Source organism: Hemitrygon akajei, chromosome 1, assembly GCF_048418815.1.
Source record: "Hemitrygon akajei chromosome 1, sHemAka1.3, whole genome shotgun sequence".
Lineage (NCBI taxonomy): Eukaryota > Metazoa > Chordata > Chondrichthyes > Myliobatiformes > Dasyatidae > Hemitrygon > Hemitrygon akajei.
In genome coordinates this window covers 87318121-87342515 of record NC_133124.1, presented here as the reverse complement: position 1 = coordinate 87342515, position 24395 = coordinate 87318121, and the positions used below count along the sequence as shown (strand labels likewise).

General features: G+C 41.6%; 1 protein-coding gene across 4 annotated transcripts in view; it reads left to right on the top strand.

Moving 5' to 3' along the window:
- Positions 1-24395, top strand: part of mtcl1 (microtubule crosslinking factor 1) — a 214643-nt gene that overhangs the window by 175211 nt on the left and 15037 nt on the right. For 3 of the 4 annotated variants that reach the window (XM_073047438.1, XM_073047446.1, XM_073047429.1), the window contains exons 13-14: positions 7221-7297; positions 8287-9835. In XM_073047438.1, the coding sequence (XP_072903539.1) occupies positions 7221-7297; positions 8287-9835 (1626 nt within the window). Of the gene's footprint in view, positions 1-7220; positions 7298-8286; positions 9836-15676; positions 15735-24395 lie in introns of all 4 variants that reach the window. The other variant, XM_073047457.1, reaches the window with a different exon arrangement.

The following is a 24395-nucleotide window of genomic DNA, read 5'->3' as shown; positions in this document are numbered from 1 at the left end:
CCTTTCTATAGTTTCCACATCCTTCCTGTAGTAAGGTAACCAGAACTGAGCACAGTACTCCAAGTGGGGTCTGACCAAGGTCCTACATAGCTGTGACATTACCTGTCAGCTTTTGAACTCAATCCCATGGTTGATGAAGGCCACTGCACCATATGCCTTCTTAACTGCACAGTCAATCGATGCAGCAGCTTTGACTGTCCGATTCTCCGCACTGCCAAGAGTCTCACTATTAATACTATATTCTGCCATCGTATTTAACCTACCAAAATGAACTACCTCACACACTTATCTGGATTGAAATTCATCTGCCACTTCTCAGCCCAGTATTGCATCTTATCAATGTCCCACTGTAACCTCTATCCACAACACCTCCGACCTTTGTGTCATCAGCAAATTTACTGCCCCATCCAGGTCATTTATAAAAATCACAGAGAGGGGGTCCCAGGACAGATCCCTGAGGCACACCACTGGTCTCCAAACTCCATGCAGAATATGACCCGTCTACAACCACTCTTTGCCTTGGTATCTTGTCAAATGCCTTGCTGAAATCCATATAGACTATATCTACTGCTCTACCTTCATCAATGTGTTTAGTCACATCCTCAAAAAATTCAATCAGGCTCGGAAGGCACGACCTGCCTTTGACAGAGCTATGCTGACTATTCCTAATCATATTTTGCCTCTCCAAATGCTCGTACATCCTGCCTGTCGGGATCTTCTCCATCAGCTTAACAACCACTGAAGTGAGACTCACTGGCCTATAATTTCCTGGACTATCTGTACTCCCTTTCTTGAATAAGGGAACAACATCCGCAACCTTCCAATCCTCCGGAACCTCTCCCCTCCCCATTGATGATGCAAAGATCATCGCCAGAGGCTCAGCAATCTCCTCCCTTGCATCCCACAGTAGCCTGGGGTACATCTTGTCCGGTCCCAGTGACTTATCCAACTTGATACTTTCTAATAGCTCCAGCACATCCTCTTTCTTAATGTCTATATACTTAAGCTTTTCAGTCCACTGTAAGTCATCCCTACAATCACCAAGGTCCTTTTCTGTAGTGAATACTGAAGCAAAGTATTCATTAAGTCCCTCTGGTTCCATACACACTTTTCCACTGTCACACTTGATTGGTCCTATTCTCTCACATCTTATCCTCTTGCTCTTCACATACTTGTAGAATGCCTTTGGGTTTTCCTTAATCTTGCTCGCCAAGGTCTTCTCATGGCCCCTTTTGGCTCTCCTAAATTCATTCTTAAGCTTCTTCCTGCTAGCCTTATAATTTACCAGATCTCTATCATTACCTAGTTTTTTGAACCTTTCGTAAGCTTTTCTTTTCGACTAGATTTTCAACAGGCTTTGTACACTATGGTTCCTGGACCCTACCATCCTTTCCCTGTCTCATTGGAATGTACCTATGCAGAACGCCACACAAATATCCCCTGAACATTTCCCACATTTCTGCCGTACATTTCCCTGAGAATATCTGCTCCAAACTTATACTTCCAAGATCCTGCCCGATAGCTTCTTATTTTCCCTTACTCCAATTAAACATTTTTCTAACTTGTCTGTTCCTATCCCTCTCTAATGCTATGGTAAAGGAGATAGAATTGAGATCACTATATCCAAAATGCTCTCCCACTAAGAGACCTGACACCTGACCAGGTTCATTTCCCAACACCAGATCAAGTACTGCCTCTCCTCCTGTAGGCTTACCTACATATTGTGTCAAGAAACCTTCCTGAATACAGCTAATAAACTCCACCCTACCTCGACCCCTTGCTGCAGGGAGATGCCAATCATATAGGGGAAATTAAAATCTCTCATCACAACAACCCTGTTATTATTGCACCGTTCCAGAATCTGTCTCCCTAGCTGCTCCTTGGAGCTGGCCAAAGTTGACTGGACGGATATCCTAGCAGAAAAGACAGTGGAACAGCAATGGCAGGTATTCTTGGGAATAATGCACAAGGTGCAAAATCAGTTCATCCCCCGGAGAAGGAAGGATTCAAAGGGGGGAAAGGGGCCACAGTGGATGACAAAGGAAGTCAGAGATTGCATAGCATTGAAAAAAAGGAAGTATGACAGAGCTAAGGTGAGTGGGAGGACAGATGATTGGGAAGTTTTTAAGGAACAACAGAACTTAACTAAAAAGGCAATACGGAGAGAAAAAATGAGGTACGAATGCAAGCTAGTCAGGAATATAAAGGAGGATAGCAAAAGTTTTTTTAGGTATGTGAAGAGAAAGAAGATAGTTAAGAACAATGTTGGGCCCTTGAAGAATGAATTGGGTGAAATTGTTATGGGAAACAGAGAAATGGCAGAAGAATTTAATGAGTACTTTAGATCTGTCTTCACTAAGGAAGACACAATCAATCTCCCAGATGTATGGATGGGCCAAGGACATAGGGTAACAGAGGAAATGAAACAGATTGACATTAGGAAGGAAATGGTGATGAGTAGACTGACGGGACTGAAGGCTGACAGATCCCCAGGTCCAGATGGTCTGCATCCTAGGGTACTAAAGGAGGTGGCCCTGGAAATTGCGGATGCATTGGTAATCATTTTCCAATGTTCCTTAGATTCAGGATCAGTTCCTGAGGATTGGAGAATGGCTAATGTTATCCCACTTTTTAAGAAAGGAGGGAGGGAGAAAACTGAGAACTATCAACCTGTCAGCCTGACATCGGTGGTGGGAAAGATGCTAGAGTCCATTATTAAGGATGAAATAGTGGCATATCTAGATAGCAGTGATAGGATTGGGCCGAGCCAGCATGGATTTACCAAGGGTAAATCATGTTTGACTAATCTGTTGGAGTTTTTCGAGGATGTAACCAGGAAGTTAGATGGGGGAGATCCAGTGGATATAGTGTTCCTCGATTTTCAGAAGGCATTTGATAAGGTCCCACATAGGAGATTCGTGGGTAAAATCAAAGCTCATGGCATTGGGGGGAAGACATTGACATGGATAGAAAACTGGTTGGCAGATAGAAAGCAAAGGGTAGCGGTGAATGGGTGTTTCTCGGAATGGCAGGTGGTGACTAGTGGGGTGCCACAGGGCTCGGTATTGGGACCACAGCTGTTTACAATTTACGTCAACGATTTAGATGAAGGCATTGAGAATAACATCAGCAAATTTGCTGATGATAGTAAGCTGGGTGGCAGTGTGACAAGTGATGAGGATGTTAGGAGAATTCAGGGTGACTTGGATAGGCTGGGTGAGTGGGCAGATACTTGGCAGATGGCGTTTAATGTGAATAAGTGTGAGGTTATCCACTTTGGGAGTAAGAACAGGAAGGTAGATTATTATCTGAATGGTGTAGAGTTAGGTAAGGGAGAAATACAAAGAGATCTAGGAGTCCTTGTTCATCAGTCACTGAAGGTGAATGAGCAAGTGCAGCAGGTAGTGAAGAAGGCTAATGGAATGTTGGCCTTTACTACAAAGGGAATTGAGTACAAGAGCAAGGAAATCCTCTTGCATTTGTACAGAGCCCTGGTGAGACCACACTTGGAGTATTGTGTACAGTTTTGGTCTCCAGGGTTAAGGAAGGACATCCTGGCTGTAGAGGAAGTGCAGCGTAGATTCACGAGGTTAATTCCTGGGATGTCTGGACTGTCTTACGCAGAGAGGTTAGAGAGACTGGGCTTGTACACGCTGGAATTAAGGAGATTGAGAGGGGATCTGATTGAAACATATAAGATTATTAAGGGATTGGACAAGATAGAGGCAGGAAATATGTTCCAGATGCCGGGAGAGTCCAGTACCAGAGGGCATGGTTTGAGAATAAGGGGTAGGTCATTTAGGACAAGAGTTAAGGAAAAACTTCTTCTCCCAGAGAGTTGTGGGGGTCTGGAATGCACTGCCTCGGAAGGTAGTGGAGGCCAATTCTCTGGAAGCTTTCAAGAAGGAGCTAGATAGGTATCTTATGGATAGGGGAATCAAGGGATATGGGGACAAGGCAGGAACCGGGTATTGATAGTAGATGATCAGCCATAATCTCAAAATGGCAGTGCAGGCTCGAAGGGCCGAATGGTCTACTTCTGCACCTATTGTCTATTAATGTCCCTGTTACTATTGGGTGGTCTATAAAAAACACCCAGTAGAGTTATTGACCCCTTCCTGTTTCTAACTTCCACCCACAGAGACTCCGTAGACAATCCCTCCATGACTTCCTCCTTTTTTGCAGCAATGACACTATCTCTGATCAGCAGTGCCACACCCCCACCTCTTTTACCTCCCTCCCTGTCCTTTCTGAAACATCTAAAGCCTGGCACTCTAAGTAGCCATTCCTGCCCCTGCACCATCCAAGTCTCTGTAATGGCCACAACATCATAGCTCCAAGTACTGATCCACACTCTAAGCTCATCTGCTTTGTTCATGATACTCATTGCATTAAAATAGACACATCTCAAACCATCAGTCTAAGCGCATCCCTTCTCTATCACCTGCCTATCCTCCCTCTCGCACTGTCTCCAAGCTTTCTCTATTTGTGAGCCATCTGCCCATTCCTCCATCTCTTCAGTTCCATTCCCATCCCCCAGCAATTCTAATTTAAACTCTCCCCAGTAGCCTTTGCAAACCTCCCTGCCAGGATACTGGTCAGAACTTTGGTAGAAGAATTAAAGACATAGACTTTTTTCTAAATGGGGAGAAAATTCAAAAATTATAGGTGCAAAGAGACTTATGAGTCCTTTTGCAGGATTCTGTAAAAGTTAGCTTGCAGTTTGAGTCAGTGGTAAGGGAAGCAAATGTGATGTTTGCATTCATTTCGAGAGGACTAGAATATAGTCGGCCCTCTGTATCCGTGGGAGTTTGGTTCCGGGACCCCCCCCCACGGATACCAAATTCTGCGGATGCTCAAATCCCTTATATAAAATGGCACAGCATTTGCATATAACCTACGCACATCCTCCTGTATACTTTAAATCATCTCTAGATTACTTATAATACCTAATACAATGTAAATGCTATGTACATAGTTGTTATACTGTATTGTTTAGGGAATAATGACAAGAAAGAAAAGTCTGTACATGTTCAGTAGAGATGCAACCATCGTAGCTCTTCTGGGAACACTGATGCTGCCTTGGCATCAGCCAAACCGATTCTCCCATGTTCTTTAAGTTCTTGAGGCTGTAGCAACCGAACGAAACGCGAGGCGAACAATGCTCGAACAACGAGTGCTGAAGAGAGAACTTCGGGTTTTCCCAATCCGTGTTTGGTTGAATCCGCACATGCGGAACCCGCGGATAAGGATGGCTGACTGTATAAGAGCAAGGATGTAATGCTGAGGTTTTATAAGGCATTGGTCAGACCTAACAGAGTATTCTGAGCAGTTCTGGCCCTTTATCTCAGGAAGGATGTGCTGGCATTGGAGAGGGTCCAGAAGGGGATCATAAGGCATGGGAGACGAATTAGACCATTGGACCCATTGGGTGTGCTACACCATTCCATCGTGACTGATGGTTCCCAATAATGATTCTGCGGATGCAAGAGTTAAAGTATGAGGACCTTTAGACTCGACTCATTGGAGTTTAGAAGAATAAGGGGAGATCTCTTTGAAACCTATCGAATATTGAAAGACCTAGTTGGAATGGATGTGGAGAGAATGTTTCCTATAGTGGATGAGTCTAGGACCAGAAGGCACAGCCTCATTTAGAGCAGAGGTGAGAAGGAATTTCTTTAGCAAAAGTGAGGTGAATCTGTGGTATTTATTGCCACAGATGGCTGTGAAGGCCGATTCATTGAATATATTTTAAAGTGGAGATTGATAGTTTCTTGATGAGTCAGGGCATCAAAGGTTACCAGGAGAAGGCAAGAGAATGGGGTTGAGAGGGATAATAAATCATTCCTGTGGCGGTGACTCTGTGGAATTCTCTGCCACAGGAAACAGTTGAGGCCAGTTCATTGGCTATATTTAAGAGGAAGTTAGAGATGGCCCTTGTGGCTAAAGGGATCAGGGGTATGGAGAGAAAGCAGGTACAGGGTTCTGAGTTGGATGATCAGCCATGATCATACTGAATGGCGGTGCAGGCTCGAAGGGCCGAATGGCCTGCCCCTGCACCTATTTTCTATGTTTCTAAATCAGGGATTATGGAATAGCAGAGCAGACTCAGTGGGTGAATAGCCTAATTTTGCTCCTATATCTTATGTCATCACTTCATGCCATTTACACTTGGCCTGAAAGAGAGGGATCAGATACAGAATTCATCTCACCACTCAGCACAATACAAGCGAGAACTGCTGTTGCTCTCAGCGGCCTCAGCATGATCCAGCCCCATGTGTTCTGCGCTGTCTCATATCATTGCACTTTCATGAGCATTAATCTTTTCACTGCTATTCAAACTGAGCTCTGTCTGTACTTTTAAATATGCAAGCACAGACTGGTGCCAGTAGGTGCTGCATGAATTCACAATGGCCAAAGCAGACACTAGGCAAGCTATGCTGAAGTTTCTCGCCAGCCAGCTCCTTGTAATTTGAGGGAAATATTGCTTCCTTTGAAGGAGGACCATCATCCAACTCTGTCTTTACTCCTCTCCATAGCCACAGAGACTCTCACCCTTTGAAGCTTGGACATCCTTTCTAATGTCAACATAGCTACCTTTTTATTTACCTTTGGATCTGTTAAAGTAACTTGCAGAGTGCCTTGTAATTTAGCTTAATGATAATTTAAAAGAATGTTGAAACATCTTTCCAGAATTAACTATGTCAAAGTATGAACCGCACCTGAACAAGAAAACTCACAAACACCTTTCAGCCAGTCTGTTGTTAGCATTTACGGAGGTGTGGTAAACTATTTTACACTGTTGTATTTAAAAGGATACTTTGCATTGAGGTTGAGTTGCTTTGTTTCTCAATAAACATAAAAGATCTTTGCTTAGAACTTCCTCCTTGGTTGGGTAGCACTAAACCTGCAATGTAATAATGAATGTTGTACTCGCTCATGATAACCAGTTCCGTTGCCACCATAATACATGTTCGTAGTCATCTATTTAAAGATGAATTTCTCCCCATTCAGGGGCACTGCAGATTATAATTTCAGAAATGAAGAGAGTGGAATTTACCATCGCTTGTTGTACGATTGCAGCTGATACTGATACTGTGAATTTAAGCTTCTCTTAAAGGTGGATGGGGACAATTTTATGCAAATATAAACAATACACCACAGTGCAGAGCAGTGGGTAAAATTCAGAGCAGTTTTAAATGCCCCTCTCCATTTTGTAGGCCCTGAGTGAAATTTGCGGAACAAAGGAAGCTTCTGAGTTTCAAGAAGAAGAAATGCGTAAAGCAAATCTTCAGAGGTATGTGACCAAGCCTTCTTCTCTTCTGCTTGCCAGTTCTTCTATACCTGGTGCTTGACCCACAAAATGCACCCATTGTGATGCTCCCAGGAAAGTAGACCTCTATGGCCAAAAGGGAAAGATGGATTTAAATATTACAATCAAGCCAAAATAAGGAATATCCTTATTTTGTTATGGAATTAAGTTCCCCTATGAAACAAAGTAGCATTTACCCTTTCATCCTTCTGCTGTTTGTAGTGAAATCAAAATCACTACAAACTTTTTTTTTTGCCACTACTGCTTTTGATGCGTCTCCATTTCCACTTATGTCCTGGCTGGGAAATAATTGTTCAGAATTCTTACCAGAGACAGAGGAGACATGACATAGTATTGATCCCCTGCCCATTGGAAGTATCGATGTCATCTTCTGACAGCAGATCTTAGGAAATTCGCTGGAACCCACTGGTGTGGTAGGGTTCGGGTGGCGTTCTGAAAGTTTCTCACTTTCATCGTGCGAGTCTCCTGGCAGAGAATTTAGGTAAGCAAGATGGGCAAGGAATGGAAGGAAATGCACGGATCATTAGCAGTGAATGGCTTGTTTCTGAGCAAATGCATTCTCAGAAATTATGTAGCAGTTAGGGTGAGGTTAATGCATGAGGTAGTTGTGATTTTAATGCAATAATCCAAACCATAGACTAGAAACCTAGCATGAGTTGATGCCTTAAAGTGTCAGGAGAATAAATATTGCAAAATCTTCCTGGAAACACTTTCTTCATGCCTCAGAGGAGTGTAGATTTGAAATTAGATTAATAATCCTTTCGACTTTGTCCACTCTGTGCTTTGTTACTGCGGCAAAATTTGATATATTTGCTCATATAATATCAGGCATTGGATTCCTGAAGAGACTGATTAGTGAAGTGGAGTAAATATTCCTCTGTGTTATATTTGATAAGACACTTTCACATTTTGTTTGTGACATGCATTCTAAAAAAATTGTGTTTTATTTTAAGAGCAAAGTCCGTTTCCTCCATGTCAGAGTTCCAACGCTTGATGGACAGTTCTCCATTTCTCCCTGAGAAGCACTTCATTAGTGATTCCAGTCAACATGCATACAAGACCAAGGATGAAGCAACCCCACCATTGTCTCCAGATGACTTGAAATATATTGAGGAATTTAATGGAAAAAGCTTGGAGTACACTAGCAAAGATAAGCCAGCAGAAGCCTGGCTGGAAAAGAGTGAAGATGACAAAACAGTGAGCAGTTTACCAGCCGAGCCCTTCCAGGCTACCTCATGGTTCCTTACAACCAGTGCTACGATGACAACCAGTACAATGAGTGGGCAGGATTCCACTCAAAAGCAGCTCCAGCGCAGCAATGCGGGCTCAGATAAAATAGGAATGCGACTGTATCACAGCCCACCAGTGATCCGCAGATTTGAAGGGTCAACGCGACCTAACAGCGATGTAATGAAAGTGCCAGATTCAGACTTTTCTTTTTCCAGGATCAAGTCAGGTGGGAATGATTCAAAGGGAGGATCACCGAATGTATTTGGAAGGTGGCCATGTGAAATTGGAAAGCACCACAAAGACTTGCTGGAGGGTGGTCTCCATCCAATGGAGCACCCAATCTGTAGTACTGTAGGCTTTGCTTCATCACTGCATGATCTTAACATATCTGGCAACATGAGCGATGACATGAAAGAAGTAGCTCATTCAGTCATGAGTCGAATACGTTCAAACTCAATTGAGCCCCAGTTCAAAGACATTGCCTGTCAGACTATTGGTGCTACAAGTACAGGAACACAGACCACACAGACTATCAGTGTAGGTTTGCAGACTGAAGGCCTTAGGAACATCACCAGCAGTCCGCACAAGTGTTTGACACCAAAAGGAGGTTCGACTCCTGTATCCTCACCCTCACGAAGTTTGCGGAATAAGCAGGTGGTGCCAGTAGTTGAGAAAATGCAGGCAAAGTTTGAACGAGCATGCTGCTCACCCAAATATGGCTCCCCAAAACTACAAAGAAAAGTTTCTGCAAAATCGGATCAGCCAAAGGATCGCATTTTGCCAAGTACTCCACAGAAGGGATTCAACGAATCAGCTTGGGCAAGATCAACCACCACTCGAGACAGTCCTGTTCACACCACCATTAATGATGGCCTTTCGAGTTTGTTTAATATCGTAGATCACACTCCCATAGCTTGCGACAACGTGCAAAGATTAACCAGGTCTGTGAGTAGATCAAAGCCTGCGGAACCCAGGTCGAATTATATCTTAGTTCAAGAGTTTCTGAAGACTGTCAGTGGCGGATCGCCAAGTCCAGTCTGCATGTCAGCGGAATCAGAGATGGAAACAGATGGCGAAGATCTTATTGGGAAGCAGGAACTGTCTATTTCTCCAGGATACAGCCTTACCGAAAGTCCTGCCAGGATCTTAAACAAACATCTACTTGAACAGGCCCTTAATGATGAACAAAGTCAAGCTAAGAACAGCCAGAAATCTGCCAATGACGATAGTAAGGCAGAAGATGCAGATGGAATTTCCCCTAACTTCCTTGAGGTATATTGCTCATTTTACTCTTTCTGTCTTGAATTTTACAAAGCTCATTGTTTGGATTACATGGATCAGCTAATTAACGTTAACTATTTCTATGGTTTCTGCAGCCGGTACATGGCTCCATTCACTAAAGTGTTTCAGGTCAATGCAATTCTGTTCTTTGAAGTTTCATTTTGGACTTCAGAGCCAACTAATGCTCACGTTGTGTGGTGATAGTTAATTTCGTAAAATTTAAGGATTTCATTGCAGGTTATACCAGCAGCATTAAAGTCTTCTCACATGAATTTTTGTTAAAAGGCTACCACCTTGCTTGAGCCAGTTTTTGTACAGGTTCACCATGACTCTGTTCACTCTCACCTCTGAGTTAAGTAAGCCATGGGTTCAAATCTCACATGTGAAAATCCAGGCTATTACTCCAGTGCAGCACCGTGGCACCCTGTTTCTTTTTGGATAAGCTGTTAAAATATGGCCTTATCTCCTTTGCAAACAGATGTAAAATATTCTCTGATGCTATTTGGGAAAAAAGCAGGGAGTTATCCCTGTATGCTGGTCACTAGCTATGCTGAAAACAGATTCTCTGCTCATTATCACGTTTCTGATTTTGAGATGATTCTGTGCACAAAAAGGCTTCTAATTGCAGTAGAGCACTTGAAATGTTAAAACCATTTAAGGATTTTTAGGGTGTCATGGTGCTATATAAGTACACGCAAGTCTTTTGGGTTCATAGTCATATGTCCCTGTATTGCAATGCTTTCAAAATCTTACTTTAGTATTACTTTGATTTCAGAATTGAAAATTTGTTAAATTACCACAACAGCTAAGCAGTTCTTACGTGTGTTGGTATCTATGAATATTCTTTACTGGTTAAAGTATTCTCCTACTGAATGTGGAAAAAAAAACTAAACATCTCAGGGTAACCTATTTCATGCAATGTTCAAATGGCCAGAAATTTGTCCTTCCTTGGGGTAAGAGACCAGGCCTTTTCACACTAATCCAGATGTTAATGGAGCAAACTATTTCTTCTCTCTCTCAGATTTTCTTGTATTTACCCTCCTGATTGCTTGCTGCACCTACATACCATTTGTGTTCCTGAGGGTTTCCCAAGTGCTTTAAAGCAAGTGAAGTGTTTTCAACAATTGCTGAGAACCTCAAACCTCATTTCAATGACCGTAAGCATTGAAATTAGGATGCATGCAGCATGCTGAAATAGTAGGTAAAGATAGCATCTTTGGGTCCAATCAATCATTGAGTAAAGCCACTGAGTTTTCAGTGAGTTGATTTTTTTTTTAAGTTCTTGTTCTTCCCAGGAAGCAGTGATGGCAAGAAAGGAAGGAGCCAGCAAAGTTGAAGGGATCAGGAAACGGCTGCAGGCAGGTGCAAGCAGTAAGAACTGAGGTGGTAAATCTGGCAGCCATCTGCTGGAATTAAAATTAGCTTGAGAGTGAGTGAGTTTGCATGTAGTAAGGAGAAATATGTCAGTCGTAAATGAATCCTTTTTCCCCTATAAGGGAGCATTTTGACTCTCTGAAGCTGCTATTGTTTTATGCCTAGGACATTAATAGAAAAAAAAGACTATTATTTAGAAGCCAGCAGGGTTGGTATTTCTGGAATTTTGAGAGGTATTTTTTGGGTGGGTGGATAAAGAGTGTATTGGTGGGGGTAAAGTAGATAGTAGAAATCTATCCCATGACTAAATCAATAATTGGAGATTTTTTCAAAGTTAAGACACATAAATAGAATACATACAGATCAGCCAAGATCTCATTAAGTTGCTGTACAATGAACTGTCCTTGTTCCTATGCCCCAGTTAGATTGATAACAAATTTATATTTTCAAAGTTTATGCTGAAACTTTATTTAATTTAGGATCAAACCAAATAATATTATTCCCTCCAACAATCTCACAACAATAGGGTTAGAGTCGGCAATCCTATATTAATCAGAGTATTGTATAATATCACCCCTCCCCCCAAGGTCTCAGAGTATGGCTCATTGGTGAGGTTTCATCACCCAACAGTTCATAATGCATGCTCATAAAACGCTGGAACAAATGGGCTCTGTATTCAGAGTACAGTATCAGCATTGGTATAGTTCAGTGCAGCATCTGAAGGGTAGGAATTGTCATAATCAGTACACCAATTTATATAGCTCTCAGTGTAGCCTTTTTAAATTTTATTAACAATTCCTATATAAGGAAATGTTCTAAATATTATAATATACAAAATAATATCACGAGTTCAATTTAATATCAGAGAATGTAAACAACATACAACCTGAAATTTTTACTCTTCACAGACATCCACGAAACAGAAAAAGAAACCCAAAGAATGAATGACAAAGTATTAGAACCCCAAAGGCCCCTTCCTCCCACGGACAAGCAACAGCAAAAGCACTAACTCTTCCCCCCACTTGCTCTAGCAAAAGCATCAACCCCACCACCACGCAAGTATTAGTAAAGACCTCAAAGAGACTATGATCTAGAGTCCATCAAAACCACTGTCCATCCCAACACTTCGATATCTCGGACAGGCTCTTGCTCTCACCAGTGAGAAAGAGATAGCACTCCTGCAACAAGAAGCGGGGAAACTAGCAGCTAGCTATTTCGATGTTAATCTGCTATGTCACTTCTCCGAGATCTCCAACTCAAGGACCAACAGACTCTCACTCACCATCGAGGGGAAGGGGGAGAGAGAGCCAGGGAGAGTGGGAGGGAGAGGGGGGAGTGGAGGAAGGGGAAGGGATATCCCTCCACTCCCTCCCCTACCCAGGGATAGCGGGGGAGGGAGGGAAAGAGAGTAGGAGAGAGGGAGGGGGAGAGATATCCCTCCCCTTTCCCCCCACTCTCGCAGGAGAGGGGGAGAGGGAATATTCCTCCCCGCTCCCTCTCCTCTCTCCCGTGGCCCCTCCCTCACTCCCTCCCTCCCTGGGAGAGAGAGGGGGTGAGGAGGGGAAGGGATTTCCCCCCCACTCCCTCACTCTCCATCCCCCCTCTCTCCCAGGGATAGAGGGGATGGGGAGAGAAGGGGGTGGGGGAGAGGAGAGGAAGGGAGGGGGAGAGGGAAGGTGCAAATCTTCTAGGCTGCACGGCAAGTCCGAGAACAGGAACTCACTGCCCGTTGAGAGCCAAAGCTTCAGCTGTAGATCACAGACTCCAACTGGACCCTCGCCACCTTGAAAGGAAAGGAAAGACATGAAAAAGGACAAAGGAAACTTTTTTCTCAAACAAACTGGAAGATGGCGCCCAGGTCTGCACTAACCTCTGGCGCCATCGTATATGTGAAAAGCTACATTTCCTCGTCCGAGCTTAATTGTTACTATTGCATCGTATTCAGCATTGGTACTTGATCCCTCAGGTTCATTATGCTCCTACTTCCTTGTAAACTCCCATCTTTTAGAAGGATGAGAGGGGATCTGATTGAAACATATAAGATTATTAAGGGATTGGACACACTGGAGGCAGGAAGCATGTTCCACTGATGGGTGAGTCCAGAACTAGCGGTCACAGTTTAAGAATAAGGGGTAGGCCATTAAGAACAGAGATGCGGAAAAACTTTTTCACCCAGAGAGTGGTGGATATGTGGAATGCTCTGCCCCAGAAGGCAGTGGAAGCCAAGTCTTTGGATGCATTCAAGAGAGAGTTAGATAGAGCTCTTATAGATAGCAGGGTCAAGGGATATGGGAAGAGGGCAGGAACGGGGGTACCGATTGTGTATGATCAGCCATGATCACAGTGAATGGCGGTGCTGGCTCAAAGGGCTGAATGGCCTACTCCTGCACCTACTGTCTATTTGCTCCAATCTTGGCTACCATTAGTGGATGCTGACTGAAAATCCTGTTCAAATTCAATCCCTTCTAAAAGTAAGCCATAAATTGCTGTGGTGATTAAAATACTAGACCAACAGTCAAAGTTGTGGATCACAGATTCAGAAGCATAAATTTGAATCGAATATTGCAGCTACTGAATTTAAATTAAAGGAAATTATATAAATTGGAATTAATTAAATAGCTAGTTTTTGTAACAGTAAGCACAAACTGCTGGATTGTTGTGTAAACCCATCTTGTGTGCTAACATTGTTCAAGGAAGGAAGTCTACCATCCTTTCCTATGTGTGACTCCAAACCTACAAACATACATAACCCTTTAACTGCCTCTTCAATTGAAGATGGACTATAAATGCAATTGATAGTCATGTCCACATTTGTGGACCAATAAATTATAAAAACTCGCAATATTTGTAATGGAGGTTAAGATTGGTTAGCTTGTGAGACTAAGGGTCTGTGGTATGTATTCATTTCTTACATTTAGACAAATTTCAGGGAGGGTTGATGAGATCATTAAATTTCCATCCTTCCACAAACAAAAAAAAAGATAGATACCACAGATTAAAATTGGGTAGCTTTTAAATTGCTAGTCACCAGATCCATAAGTATTCTAACCACCACCAAACCCAAGCCAGCAGGGTGGTATTCAGTAACCTGGCTGGCACTAAATGACCTAGTACAGTGGGAGAAAGATAAAGGATAGGTTGTCATTACAAGAAAAACTATAGCAAATCAGAATGATAGATGCTTCAGCGTTCACACTCTGCCTTAAGCTGAATTTTGTCTCAAGTATATCCTGTCGGGAATTTAGAAAAGACTTCTATGAATAGAATGTGGAACATTATGCCATAAGTTGTCGTCAAGGTGAATAGCATAGCTTCAGGAAACTAGGTAAGCATCTTTGGAATATGAATAGAAAAATGCGTTAATGCAATTAGCTGAAGTAAAGGAGAAGCTCAAGTGGAGTACACATTAATTTGAAATTCTTAAGTGAAATATCTTTTCCTGCACTATAACTTCATTTAATGCAAGCACCTTCTGCAGTGCTAAGCATGAGTTGTCCAGTTACTTTGCGTACAATGTTTTCCTACAGTATTATTGTCCACTTCCATAGGAATCGATACTTTATGTAGGCAGTCCTCCACCTTTGCTGGTTGCTTCATACTTTACCAGATTTTTCTATTAGAAGAGTGGAATTCACTTCTTAAGAGCTGCAGGCAAGGATTCCAATATGACTGACATTTTATTGAATTGTGGATAATGACAAAGAACTGCAGCTAAACAGGGTATCCCAGAAACAGGATCAAGCCTGCTGCAGACCCACAGAGAGGTCACTACTATCTGAACTGAAGTTGAAATCATCATTATCACATTGAAATTAGAGAAAGCTTTAAAGTTGTATACCTTTCTATAATTGCAAATATTACCTACTTCTGCCCATGTAATGTTTTTACCTGATATTTACAGTTGATTATTGTTATTTTCTATATATAAAGTATACTACAGTTTACTGATAAACTGATACCAATCTTTGTACAGTATAAACACAACAGTTCAATTTGCAAATAAGTGTTGCCACAAAAGCTATGGGAACCTCCACTGTTGGCCAGTTGTGCTTTTGTCAGCTGGTCGTCAATTTCGTTTAGATCCATAGTAAATTGGTAAAACTCTGTTACATCCAGTGCAATAAACAAGAGGCTCTTGGATAGTCATGAGCTTCTTTTGTTAATTGATTTTCTGTCTGTTGACAATTAACAGAGGCCACAAAAGGATTAACGTGCTATCTCAATAGTTTGCCTCTGTTCGAAAGCTTCCTTCCTGTAACAGTTAATGGGGAAAGTTTGCAAGCCCTGACATGTTGCCAAGTATCTTTTTCTTACGTTCAGGGATCATCATGGGACATTGCTACATAGACCCTATTGAAACCTGTTCTTTATTAATTACCCTTGTTTAATAATAACTGTTTCAATATGCAACTTTACTGTTTACCTTGTCTTATTTTTTCTCCTATCTGTTCTACCCAGAGCCAAACTCTCTTACTAACCACCCCTTGGGGACTCTAACCCTGCCTGCCTCACTACTGTAAGTTTTATGTTTCCAACCTTGGTGCTGTTTTGACTGTCCATTTTAGAAGCTTTTGGCAGAGCGCTTCATGCTTGTAGGTTTAAAAACAAGTTGCCTCTTTTTATTGCATAGATGCCAAACCTTGTGCTTTGTAGTCAAGTTCGTCATTACCACGTGCTCTTAAGTTTTATTTTCGGATGCATGGCATTTGATAAGCTGAGAGTGAAGTTAGAGTAATGTAAACCATGAGGTGGTACTGTGTCTCTGGAACCTGGCAGCACTTCATGTGGATGCCATCAGACTCATCTCACTCAGTGCTGGTAAATATGCGTCTTAAATTCTGTGGTTATCTACAGAGTCTATCTATCCAGACCTCAGAATAAAGCCAGTCTATGTGGTTTCTCTTGACAATATGTATTACATATATTTACCAGCTAACAATGGAATATTGGATGTGGCTTTGCAACTCTGGTGAAATAAGCACAAATTCAGCCCACATCAGCCTATGTAAGTGAGCCCTAACCATTTCAAATCTGGAGATCCTGTACCAAACCACTCTGGCATCATCACATTAGGTCATGCTGACATTGTGGTAATGGCCTCACTGAAATGGAAGTTGTGAACCCTATAGTTATCTGGTTCAAAGGACTAGTTACTTATGAGTTCAAGACTTCCGGAGCAGTAGTTCAAGTCCATCGCCAAGTTAAGTTATTTGAGACCTACTCAGAGTCACAACTTCCCCTGAGGTTCATCTTCTTTTGGAAGGAACATGGAGAATAATTCTGCATTCCTCTCCAATCTTGGAAATGGGAGTGCAAGAGGTGGAACCCTAATGAAGTTGGGTTCTGGCTGCCACATTTTCCACCCACAGCTTAAAAAAAATGTTTTCAAGTTTGTATTTGTTGACTGGCTTCCACTGGGAGCAGTGTGTTTCCATCTCACCAATGCTGTACCATCTCATCTCACTGCACATAAAGCATAAACATCTTCTCAGCTTCAATCCTAAACATAATCACTTCAAATCATCAGAGTGAAGAACAGTTCCCTAACTTGACAAGCTAGCTGAGACAAAGAATGATATTTCAGTCAGTAGCGCTGGGTTTTTATTTTTTTAAACACATTATTATTTCTTTTCTAAACAGAAAAGATTCTATAGATGTTGGAAATCCAGAGCAACACACACAAAATGCTGGAGGAAGTCATTAGGCCAGGCAGCGTCTATGGAAAAGAATAAACAGTCGGCCTTTCAGGTCAAGACCCTTCATCAGGACTGGAAAAGAAGGGGGAGGAAAGAAGCCAGAATATGAAGGTGGCGAAGGAGAAGGGGCACAGGCTGAAAGATGACAGGTGGGTGGGGAGGATGAATTAAGAAGATGGCAGGTGATAGGTGGAAAAGGTAAAGAGCTGGAGAAGAAGCAATCTGAGTGGAGAGTGGACTATAGGAGCAAAGGTGAAAGAGGAGGGGTACCGGGGGGGTGTTGTGATAGGCAGGTGAGGAGAAGAGTAGCAGTAAAAGGGGAGCCAGAGTGGAGAAAGAAAGGAAAGGGGAATTACTGGAATTTAAAGGAGGCCGTGGACTGGCATGCCATAATGGGCATGGGGATTGGAATTAATTGACAATAGACAGTAGGTGCAGGAGTAGGCCATTCGGCCCTTCTAGCCAGCACCGCCATTCACTGTGATCATGGCTGATCATACACAATCAGTACCCCGTTCCTGCCCTCTCCCCATATCCCTTGACCCTGCTATCTATAAGAGCTCTATCTCTCTCTTGAATGCATCCAGAGACTTGGCCTCCACTGCCTTCTGGGGCAGAGCATTCCACATATCCACCACTCTCTGGGTGAAAACGTTTTTCCGCATCTCTGTTCTAAATGGCCTACCCCTTTTTCTTAAACTGTGGCCTCTAGTTCTGGACTCACCCATCAGTGGAACATGCTTCCTGCCTCCAGTATGTCCAATCCCTTAATAATCTTATATGTTTCAATCAGATCCCCTCTCATCCTTCTAAATTCCAGTGTACACAAGCCCAGTCGCTCCAATCTTTCAACAAATGACAGTCCTGCCATTCCGGGAATTAACCTCGTGAACCTACGCTGCACTCCCTCAATAGCAAGAATGTCCTCCCTCAAATTTGGAGACCAAAACTGCACACAATACTCCAGGTGGGGTCTCACCAGGGCCCTGTACAGCTGCAGAAGGACCTCTTTACTCCTATACTCAATTCCTCTTGTTATAAAAGCCAGCATGCCATTAGCTTTCTTCACTGCCTGCTGTACCTGCATGCTTGCTTTCATTGACTGATGTACAAGAACACCTAGATCTCGTTGTACTTCCCGTTTTCCTAACTTGACTCAATTTAGATAGTAATCTGCGTTCCTGTTCTTGCCACCAAAGTGGATAACCTCACATTTATCCACATTGAACTGCATCTGCCATACATTTGCCCACTCACCCAACCTGTCCAAGTCACCCTGCATTCTCATAACATCCTCCTGACATTTCACACTGCCACCCAGCTTTGTGTCATCAGCAAATTTGCTAATGTTACTTTTAATCCCTTCATCTAAATCATTAATGTTTATTGTAAACAGCTGTGGTACCCCACTGGTCACAGCCTGCCATTCCGAAAGGGACCCGTTAATCGCTACTCTTTGTTTCCTGTCAGCCAGCCAATTTTCAATCCATGTCAGTACTCTGCCCCCAATACCATGTGCCCTAATTTTGCCCACTAATCTCCTATGTTGGACTTCATCAAAAGCTTTCTGGAAGTCCAGGTACACTACATCCACTGGCTCTCCCTTGTTCATTTTCATAGTTACATCCTCAAAAAACTCCAGAAGATTAGTCAAGCATGATTTTCCCTTCATAAATCCATGCTGACTCGGACTGATCCTTCTACTGCTATCCAAATGTGTCGTAATTTCCTCTTTTATAATTGACTCCAGCATCTTTCCCACCACTGACGTCAGGCTAACCGGTCTATAATTCCGTTTTCTCTCTCCCTCCTTTCTTGAAAAGTGGGACAACATTAGCCACCCTCCAATCAGCAGGAACTGTTCCTGAATCTATAGAACATTGGAAAATGATTACCAATGTGTCCACGATTTCTAGAGCCACCTCTTTAAGTACCCTGGGATCAGACCATCAGGTCCCGGGGACTTATCAGCCTTCAGACTCAACAGTCTATCCAACACCGTTTCTTGCCTAATATAAATTTCCTTCAGTTCATCCTTTACCCTAGTTCCTTTGGTCACTATTACATCTGGGAGATTGTTTGTGTCTTCCCTAGTGAAGACAGATCCAAAGTACCTGTTCAACTCATCTGCCATTTCCTTGTTCCCCATAATAAATTCACCCGTTTCTGTCTTCAATGGCCCAATTTTGGTCTTAACTATTTTTTTGCTATTCACATACCTAAAGAAGCTTTTACTATCCTCCTTTATATTCTTGGCTAGTTTACCTTCGTACCTCATTTTTTCTTGGCGTATTGCCTTTTTTGTTATCTTCTGTTGCTCTTTAAAAGCTTCCCAGTCGTCCGGTTTCCCGCTCATCTTTGCTATGTTATACTTCTCTTTTATTTTTATACTGCCCTTTACTTCCCTTGTCAGCCACGGCCGCCCCTTACTCCCTTTCTTGCTACGTTGTCTGTACAATAGTAGTCATTACCAATTTAAAAAAATGGGAAATCAAACACATCTTTCTTGATTACTCCACTTCCTACCCCTTATCCTAGCCTCAATTAACCCTAGGCATGAAAACTGGTGAGGCAAGTTGCCTGTCATTAATATTTATTTGGTTAGCTGCCAGCACCAGACATTAGATCTGTTAAAATTGCCTGAAGACCAAGCTCTATGAGTCCTCAGGCTCAATATAAGATTCATACTAGTAGACACTCCTGCACTTTCAAAAGTTTCAAAAAGGATGGTCATACAAGTAAGGTATAAAGCAAAACAAATGTTGGAAATCAGAGACGATAAATCATCATAAGTCTGAAACCTGAACTGTTTCTTCTACAGATTCTGCCTGAGCTGCTGCATCTTTCCAGCAATTACTGTTTTTTATTCCATTTTCCATATTTATAGTTTATATAACCATCAATTATTCTTTAATCAAGATTTTCTTCCAGCCTTTTAAATACTTTCAAGTTTTTTTAAAATTCTTAAATGTGCATGAGGTTAGTTTAGTGATTTTAAGACAATTACATTTTAAGCTATAGATGATTTGTTCTTGGGTCATCCTTCTGTATATTTGCATAAATGATTTTGCATTGCACTTACAGAATCTATTAGTGACATTGCTGCTCAAGTGTAATGTTCCAAGCGACTTACTGTAATTGGAAGATAATTGGGAAAAATGCAGATGCTGGAAATCAGAAGTAAATAAACAAAATACTGGAATTACTCAACTGGTCAGACAAACAAAATCAACATGTCAGGTTGATGACCTTTCATCTTGACTACTCTGATGAAAGGGTAATCATTAGCACTGGCTCTGTCCACAGTTTCTCCCTGACCTACTGAGTATGTCCATTATTTTCTGTCTCTAATTAAAATGTAATTCCTTTATTATAGACCATGTATCAGGACTCTACAGGGTCTCCACCCAAAATGTCTGCTAATCATTGGCCTTTGGAGATGCCTGGCCCCAGAGTTCCTCCAGCAACTCTGTGCATTCAGTTAAAAAGTAAAAGAAAACTGCTGAAGGAACTTGGTGGGTGGGGGGGGGGGGGTGGAAGACGGGGATCTGAACATGGGCTTGGGCCGAATTGTCAACCATCCCTCAGTTAAACTTGCAGGTAGCATGGATAAAGCAGTTGTTCACAAACAGGATATAAACTGCTAAGAGATTTAAAATTGGGGCAGATGCAACATCTTTTGAGTTGGAACAAAATTCCAGATAGATTTTGAAACCTTATGGTGCCAGGTTACACCATAACAAGAAGCATCTTGCAAATTCATGGCAAGATTCAACTTGGGCTTGGGGACTTCGAAATTATCGTTGAATGGTAGGCATTAAAATGACAGCATTCCTCACCAGGTTCATAACTGAATGTATAATCCCACTCTCTTAATTAGCAACAGGAGACTTGTAAATATTAAGCACATTTTAGCTGGCATTTGTAATTTTTGGAGCTCATTTGTATGTCCATAAGCCCTGTGTCCATAATCCAGGGATGGCCTGTTCATTTCTATTTCAGAAGCTCTTAGTAAATAATAAAAATGTATTCTCATATGAGAAGATCACAGCCAAGATCTTCTCTTATTGAATGATATATCATTAAGAGTTCTGGCAAAGTAAAAGATGCAGGAACCATTCCAATTTTTACTGGTTTCATATTTCCGGCCATTCTAGTATATAAACTGCAGCTGTTCCCTTTTACAAAGAAAGTGTAATTCAAATCGGTCCAAACACAAGTATTATTTCAGATATAATAGTAAATACTGTATCTTTAATTTGTGTGCCATGCTTGCAAACACTTGATACATGATACAACAAAATTTGGGATTGTTTGCCCTATTTCTTATGTTGTGGCGATAGAAAACTAGCATGGTGCATCTTTCCCCTGACTTTGAACTTCAGCATAGATGTTGGTTATCTCCAAATGGCACACACACACAAATTATTGCAAATTTGGACAAATATCATAGAAACAGAAATATAGGACTTTTTCAATATGTGACAGTGGCATTCAGAAAGACTATGGAATAACTGGTGTTCAATCCATAACTATGAAGGAGAATATCACAGTGATGCATTTTGCCACTGAAAATGCAATTATTGTTTAAACATCTTAGTGTAAAACTGTGGGTGATGCCCTACAGTTGAAATAAGGATCTTCCTGAAAAGAAATTTACCAAAATGCTTTTTTTGTAGAAGTAACCTGCCTTGAAATATTATTAGCATTTTTAAGCAAGATTGACACTATCACATTGCATTGAAAATTTAAAAAATGTATATTAAGTAATAAAGAGTCTGTGTCTCTAATTTCAGCACAGCTGCAGTAAGTACTTAACCCAGTGATAATGTGTGGTACCCTCCAGCACTGTAGAATGTATTCTTTTCCAAAATTTGAGTTTCAAACAATAACATATTGGTTTGATTAAAAAAAAAACTTTTTCAAGTACAAATTAAGGATCTTAAATATTGCTTTTGATTTGTAATTTAGGCATTTCATTTTGCTGGATGATTTAACATATTATGTTTAAAGAGAAACACAGTCTGCTTAAGACTAGTTTGGATTTAATTTAGAAAAATGTGAATTTGGCACACTGATACACATTCAAGGGTTTAAGCCATGCCATCCTTTTAAAATCTACATTACTCAATCTGTTCCACTGTTTGTCCTGCCTGAGGTTGCCTGCCACACAAAGCTGTTGATAGCTATGGGTGACTGAATTTTAGTGTTGGATATTTAATTTTAATTTACCTTTGTGCAGGTTTAAGGTTATCTATCAATTAGTCATTCGTTCTAATCAATCAGTTGTGATCTGTGTCCTCAAGCTCCCTGATTTTCATGAATGGTACTTGGTCTCTTTTTGTCTGTCATGTATCATCCTGAACAGTTTATTTGAATGGAAAGGTATTGAATTAATCAAATTAAGATCAGACACAGTGGGTAGCTTTAGGATGGAGGAACAGATAATTAGCTTTCAATGGCTGTAATTTAGATTTTGCTTGGTGGAATAAAATGGACAGCAGCAAATGATAAAGTTTGGTGTTTTCACTTTGATTGAATTCCCAGCAGCTGGTATCCAGGGAGATGTACAGCATGGAACTTCATGGATACGGTCAATTTTAATCTGTAGCCTAAATCTATCCTTGCAGTAAGTTAAGCTGACACAAAAAGGACAGGCATGTAGTGTGTATTTATCTCATTTTTCATTTTCATGATTGCTGGCAGGGTCAGCATTTCTCACACATTCCTGGCTACCATGAACAATTAGATGCAGTTCATTTTCTCAAAGTTATTGTCTCCTTATGGCGGGTGCCCCTGAGGCACCATCGGTAGCAAAGCCCAAGGCTCTGATCCAAGAATACCGAAGGAATGTGTATTTAAGTCCAAGTCAGGAAGCTATAATCCAGAGGAGAACATCACACACACACAGTATTCATATGCTCCTGCTGTCGCTTTACCTCTGTGTAATGGTTTAAGAGGAAGCCTAGGTGAGTTACTGCAGTGCATGCTGCGGCCTTGGTGTGGTAATGGTGCAGGAGGTGGATACTCAAAAAGGTAGGCAGATCAATTCCTGACACCTGAAGACATACAGCATTTTCAATACATGAAATTTCTGCATTCATTTTCAGAGTATTTTAGTCCTTGAAGGACATCTGGAAAATGCTCAGAAATTTCTAACATAAGACATAAGAGCAGAGTTAATCCATTTGGCCTATCGAGTCTGCTCCGCCATTTGACCATGACTGATTTATTTTCCTTCTCAACCCCATTCTCCTGCCTTCTTTCCATTACCCTTAACTCCCTTACCAATCAAGAACCTATAAGCCTCCATTTTAAATATACCCATTTGCTTGCCTAACATATCAGATATTGTCAAATGAAAATGAGTAGATTTGCTCCAAGGTAGTAACAAAGAGTTAGAGACATGAGCGTATGAATTACAAGCCCAATGCGGTTCATAGTACTCCAGATGAGATCTCATCTATATCCTATATATCCATATCATAACCCCTCTGTTTTTGTCTTCAGTTCTCCTATCAATTAACAAGAACATAGTGTTAGCTTTCCTAATTACTTGCTGTACCTGCATACAGGCTGTTGGCAAATCATTCACAAGCACACCCTGATCCCTTTGGATCTCAGACCTCTGCGTTCCCTTACCATTCAGGTAATTAGTTATATTTACTTTTCTTTCTGAGCACTAAAGATGAACTCTGGAAATCTCAGTCTAACTCATGGCCCCTGCATTTTAATTGCCTACCAGTACTGTACTTTGTTACTATAGCACGGTATCTGCTTTCTGTTACTGTTTTTTCTTTTGCACTAGAACACTACAGCACAGTACAGGCCCTTCAGCCCTCCATGTTATGCCAACCCATATAATCCTTAAAAAAAAGTACTAAACCCATACTACCCCATAACCCTCCATTTTTCTTTCATCCATGTGCCTGTCCAAGAGGCTCTTAAATACCCCTAATGTTTTAGCCTCCACCACCATCGCTGGCAAGTCATTCCAGGCACTCACAACCCTCTGTGTAAAAAAACTTACCCCTGATGTCTCCCCTAAACTTCCCTCCCTTAATTTTGTACATATGCCCTCTGGTGTTTGCTATTGGTGCCCTGGGAAACAGGTACTGACTATCCACCCCATCTATGCCTCTCATAATCTTGTAGACCTCTATCAAGTCCCCTCTCATTCTTCTACACTCCGAAGAGAAAAGTCCCGGCTCTGCTAACCTTGCCTCATAAGACTTGTTTTCCATTCCAGGCAACATCCTGGTAAATCTCCTCTGCACCCTCTCCATAGCTTCCACATTCTTCCTATAATGAGGTGACCAGAATTGAACACAATACTCTAAGTGCGGTCTTGTGCAATTGTTTTCTCAGAAAGGATCATTTACAGTTAGACAGAATCATTAATTGGCAAAAGTACAAAGGTAGCAGTAATTAATAAGTACCAATCACAATGGAAAATGCTTAGGTCTTAGGTTTCAGTGTCA